The sequence below is a fragment of the Dendrobium catenatum genome, unplaced genomic scaffold (genome assembly GCF_001605985.2).
Source record: "Dendrobium catenatum unplaced genomic scaffold, ASM160598v2 fragScaff_scaffold_362, whole genome shotgun sequence".
NCBI lineage: Eukaryota > Viridiplantae > Streptophyta > Magnoliopsida > Asparagales > Orchidaceae > Dendrobium > Dendrobium catenatum.
Genome location: NW_021318824.1, coordinates 309552 through 315551, shown reverse-complemented (window position 1 = coordinate 315551; position 6000 = coordinate 309552). Strand labels below are relative to the sequence as shown.

Sequence of the window (6000 nt, the reverse complement as noted above, 5' to 3'; positions counted from 1 at the left end):
AGGAAGTGTAATTATATAGGCTATTGTAAATAAAGCCATAATTCAAAACCAATAATAATAAAAATTTTAATGTCATAAGCTACTATGACAATCTGATCATAGTTAACATGAATATATATATATATATATATATAAAGGAAAATAAACTAAAATTTTATTTCATTACCATAAATCATAATTAGAGTACATGAATGAATTAGAAATAATAACAGATGAAAGAGGAACAAAAAATAATAACACTCATGATTCACAAGTTTCTGTCTAGGCTTAGGGGTTGTTTGGTTGCTTGAAAAAGTAAAGCGCTGTAAAAGGAATGCATGATATTTTTTTTAAAAGTAAATAAATGTGATGTAAAGTGCATAGAAGTAGTGGTCGATGGCTGACTGTGGACAGCCGATTGTGATGGAAGGTGGTGGTCGGAGGTGGAAAGCTTGTGGCGGGTGGCCAATGCATGGCAGCGGTGGTCGGCAATGGCGGGTGGCGGCAATTGTAGTCGGCGACTATCGGTGGCGGCGATTGCCTGTGGCGGCCGGTGATTGGTGACGAAGCATAGAGGAGGAAAACGATGCTAATTGCAATGATTTTTCAATGTATTTGGAACTCGTCCAAATTGGAGTAATTTCAAATACACAAAAATTGAATTAAATAATGAATTTCAAATACATCAAAATTTTATGTTGTATTTATTTTACTTCAAATCAAATACTAATATTTTTAAAAATCCCTGCATTTGAAATTTATACTCCCTTCGCAGGTAATTAAATAGCCCCTTAACTAAAATTAATGAAATAGAAATTATAATTGAGAAGGCTAAACTAAAATCTATCAACTGCCTAGGCATCTTAGATCCGCGAGCACATTGCAACAACCATGATTTAATCGATGGAATTTAGGTTCATGACGCCATCATGAACAAAATACCACAATATATATGTCGGATGTTAATCAGCAGTCTTGATATATAGCCGTCTGACAATTCCCCTTCTCCCTCTTGAACGCATAAATGCGCCACGATAATTAAACCACATGTCATGTGCACTGACACCAATATAGTTAGCTTAGCTTAGCCATTCCAAATACCTAAATTAACACAACTCTCATTGGCCTATTGGTTGAGAGCTTAGACTTCCAACTAAGAGGTTCAGGATTCGAGTCTATGTGTATGCGTTGTGTGTGTGAGTTTGCCTTAAATGACCTAAATGTCCCAAAAAAAAAATACCTAAATTAATGAATAAGGCACGACGAAAGCTTATAAACAATAGCTCAGCAGTCCCATTTACAAAAATATTTTGAAAAATGATGTCGAATTTAAGTCAAATATATTGATATTACATAGTAATGGTAACTGGGTGGGCTTCAGCTCATGCCGAATTCAGCAAAATAAGTAAAAAAAATAGAGCAGTCCTGAGATTCCATGTGCTTACCACTCTCGTCGCAGAGCGAAAGATTGAATCCTAAGAAAGCGGAAAGGTAAGGAGAACGCATACTAGCAACTTTAACAGCTTCTAAAGAATCTCATGGCATTTATAAACTGCATTCCTCCCATAGAAGCCACCCAATTCTTTAAGTGTCAACTTCTTCTGTATTGACAGAGACTAGATCTACTCTTTAATGGCAGCTCTCACCATAGTTCTTCTCCTTCTAGCCAATTCTGTTTCCTTTTCCTTCTCTTTAGAGCTTCACTTCTACAGAAAAACATGCCCCAAAGCTGAGATCATCGTCAGAGCTGTGCTGCACAGGCATATTCAACAAGACCCATCAATTCCTGCTAGACTTCTACGCCTTCACTTCCATGATTGTTTCACCACAGTAACCTCCAATCTCCTTTGTTTTCACATTTCATCATTCTTCCATCCAAAGCAAATGAAAGAGCTATGTTGTCTGTCGTACAGGGTTGTGATGGTTCAATACTCATCGACAGCACTGATGATAACATAGCAGAAAAGGAGGCTCCCCCAAACTTTTCACTTAGAGGGTTCGAAGTGATCGATGATATAAAGACTGAACTTGAGAAAGTATGCCCGGGAATAGTCTCCTGTGCTGACATACTGGCATTGGCAACAAGGGACAGTGTAGCTTTTTCTGGAGGCTTTTCCTATGCTCTGCGGACTGGAAGGAGGGATGGGACCGTCTCCAGGATGGCTGATTTTCACATACCAAGTCCTTCCATCACCGTTTCCCAAGCCTTGGCTGATTTCCAGAGCATCAAGCTTGATTTGGTGGATCTCACTACGTTGTTAGGTAAAGTTCTTATACTTATTTGAGGGTATGAGCTTTTGATGCAGGAATTCAGTGTTTCAATGCTTCATAGCTTTTTAAATTGCCATGGCTGCGTGCATATATAAATTAGAACTCACTTAAGAAACATTCATTGGTGACATTATTTCATACTAGGCTTGCAAAATTCAATTTCGTAACTATGCTGTTTTTATGGATATTAAATATTTGTTAACAGCAGGGATTTGGATTAATTCTTTAAAAATCGGGTGAGGTTGACCCAAAAAAAAAAAAAAACTGTTAGAAACTTCCCCAATAATTCAACGTGGATTGCAGAGTATCCAAATCCAATGGAAATGTGGGCTGCAATTGAAGCGGCAGAGAATTCATCAATCAACAAAATTCAGTAAAAATAAGAGAAGTCAGATACTGTTAAAAGTAAAGAATACTTAAACTAAGGAGGATATCTGAAAAATACCTATTTAAGAGGGGATATTGAAAAATAAATTCAATTGATTAGGCATTTTGAGTGAAGGTCAGTAACAGGATAGGACAAATATGAAATTATGAATGAAAACAAAACTACCAAAGCCAAAATAGCCAAAAGTTCCATACAAAATTTGATAAGCCTGATAAAAGAATATCTAAATAATGAACGGGCCTACAATTTAATCTCCTTGGAGATCAAAAAATGCCGATGCATTACTCTTTATGAATTCACACTTGATAGATAACCATTAAAAAAATGAATTGTTTCTTGGCTTCTGATCGAGCACTAGCATTTTGCTCAAATAATCAAATTTGATGTTTTGTGATTGTTAAAAATCATTAGTTGAGGATAGTAAAGAAATACAAAAACCAGGTCATAGCAAGTCTATCACAATCCTCCATGGCCATCTTTGTAAAAGATGACGGAAGATCAAAAAAGGAAGCAACATCCTAATGAAAATCATCAAAAGTAGCTACAAAGGCACATTAATCCATCTCCTTATTACAATAAGAAGGAACACACAAAAATTAGGGGTGTTAATTTCGGGTCACGGGTTGGGTTCGGGTTGAACCCGAAACTGACCCAACACAATTCGGGTCAACCCGAACCCAACCCGTTCTTGCAAGCGGATCTTTTTTTGGGACTCAAACCCAACCCGCTTCAGGTCTAGGTCAACCCGACATGACCCGAATGATCTCGGATGGACCAAAAATTTCTAATTTTCGGGTCAAAAAATGGGTCAAATTTCAATTTTTGGGTCAAAAGCAGGTAAAAAATTGGTCAATCTCATGTTTCCGGCTCAAAATAGGATTTTCGGGTCAAAAGCGGGTCAATTTCAGGTTTCTGGGTCAACCCAAACCGGACCCGGTTTTTGAAACCGGTCGATTTGCTGAACCCGAACCCGACCCGTTTCATGTCTAGGTTGAGCCTAAACCGGAATTTTCGGATCAGGTTCGAGTCGGATTTTCGGGTTGTGTTAAATATTAACATGCCTAATAAAAATCATGAGTTGAAGATATGAAAATTTATTTATTGATTAATGTCACTATAAACATATTCATGTTTCAATAGAAATAGAACTTGAATATGCTGCTAATCCTTTGTTGCTCAAATTAACCTACCATCACTTCCAGCTTCTTCTTTATGATAATAGCCTATCATATTTTAATTAAATATTTAAAATAAAGCATTACAAAAGATATCATAACCACATTATATACTTACAATCATTGATACCATGGTACTACATTTGCCTCTCTTTCAGGTGCTCATAGCATCGGCTTCTGCCATTGTGGTTTCTTCATTGACAGGCTCTACAACTTCAAAGGCACTGGCCTACCTGATCATGAGATGGACAGTAACTTGCTCAACAGGTTAAGACAGAAATGCCCTGCTTCAACACTCCAAAATATTAGTATAGATCCGAATATTTTCATGAACGAAGGCACTTCAACTCCTTTCAAGCTGGATCAATCATTCTTCAAAAATGTGCTCGATGCAAAGGCTATTCTCCAGCTAGACCAGCAATTAGCATTCACCAATGTTACAAATAAAATAGTAAGCCGATATGTCGACAGACCAAAGTTGTTTAGGAAACAGTTTTCACAGTCCATGATAAAATTGGGTGAGGTAAATGTGCTAACGGGGAAAGAAGGAGAGATCCGGCATAATTGCAGGAGAGTGAATAAATAATGGTTGTCGCATTATGAAAAACACAAAATCTTAATTTTCTCTAAGATTTAAAAAACTGATATGGTGTCTACTCTTCAATGCATGATCATTGAGATGCAAAATTTAATTCTATAGAGTCCATAGTTTTTTTTTCTACCATAGAATCCATAGTACAAATGTCTTGAGATTGTTACATTTGCATATAAATTAAAAAGTATTATAATAATTGATATATCCAGTGAATAAATAATGGTTGTTGCATTATGAAAAATACAAAAATTCAATTTTCTCTAAGATTGAAAAACTGATATGGTGTCTACTCTTCAATGCATGATCATTGAGATGCAAAATTTAATTCTATAGAGTCCATAGTTTTTTTTTCTACCATAGAATCCATAGTACAAATGTCTTGAGATTGTTACATTTGCATATAAATTAATAAATTAAAAACTATTATAATAATTGATATATCCTCAAAAAATTCTCTTGATCGGGCACGAATCTCGAGGCAAAATCAAGCTGGAAGCTTCAAAAATTTAATCCGGGATTACTTGAACTCCGATTTCAACAAACTTACAGTCAAACTGAGCATGTCGGAAATACGACCCAACGACATCAAATTTGACTCAGTCCGAGCCCAAATGAGTCAAAATCAAGCACTCGAAGCGTTGTTGGAAAGTTCAAACCATAATTTGAGTTACCAAACGGTTTTCAAATATGACATTCTTATAGTCAAATCGAGCGGCTCGACGAGACGAATCCAACGAGCCCAAGATCGCCGAATTCCGACATCATTGAAACCTTTAAATGTCTGATAAACGGTTCACGATCGAAGGATTCAATATCGGTCATTCATCTGAACCACTTCATATATCCTCCTGATCTCTCATCTATTTACGGGCCATGCCACTCCAGAAAATTTATAAATAGACTCCTCATTTCTCATGAGAGGGGGCCCCAAGCAAGAAGCAAGAGAAGAAGAAGATAATGATATGAGGGAAGAAACTCCTCCTCGACCACGCCGAAATTCCGCCCTACCTCCAAGTGACGTCGGAATTCCGCCTGACCTCCAAGTGACACTGGAGTTTCACCCGAACTGCAAGTGACGCCGGAGTTCTGCCCGAATACCATCTAACGTTGGAGTTCTCCTCAGCCTCCAACTGACGTTCAACTTCTACCTGACGTTGGACCTTCGCTCGTCACCAAGTATCTACCCCACGTCGGATTTCTGCCTGTTGTCGGACTTTCATCGGACATCTATCTGATGCGAGATTTATGTTCATTACTGGATGTCTACCTGACACCATCATTCTTACATTCGTCACCCGCCGACTACAGCCCTTCAGAGCAAGCAAACACTTCAACAGTGATGCATTGCATTCTCACCATGAAATATACTCTATAAGATGTACCTCAAGCTAAGGCCTTCCTCTGAGGAAGGACCTCATTTATAATCAACTACAACACTTGCGGATTCATTCATACTGGGCTAGGCCCAGTGATTTTTCCACCTTTTTTAGGGGTTTTCTACGTAAAAATCTTGGTGTCTCTAATGGATGATGCACCCTCTCTTTTTATTTAATTGTATGCCGGATTTTTGTACAATGCTAAGACGTTAAACT

At 37.5% G+C, this 6000-nt stretch overlaps 1 protein-coding gene across 1 annotated transcript; it reads left to right on the top strand.

The window, feature by feature from the left end:
* Positions 1-375: 375 nt before the first annotated feature.
* On the top strand, positions 376-4399 carry LOC110113061 (peroxidase 57-like). The gene is made up of 4 exons (XM_028693771.1): positions 376-532; positions 1619-1809; positions 1893-2241; positions 3939-4399. The coding sequence occupies exons 1-4, from the start codon at positions 376-378 to the stop codon at positions 4397-4399; spliced, it is 1158 nt and encodes a 385-aa protein (XP_028549604.1).
* Positions 4400-6000: the final 1601 nt, after the last annotated feature.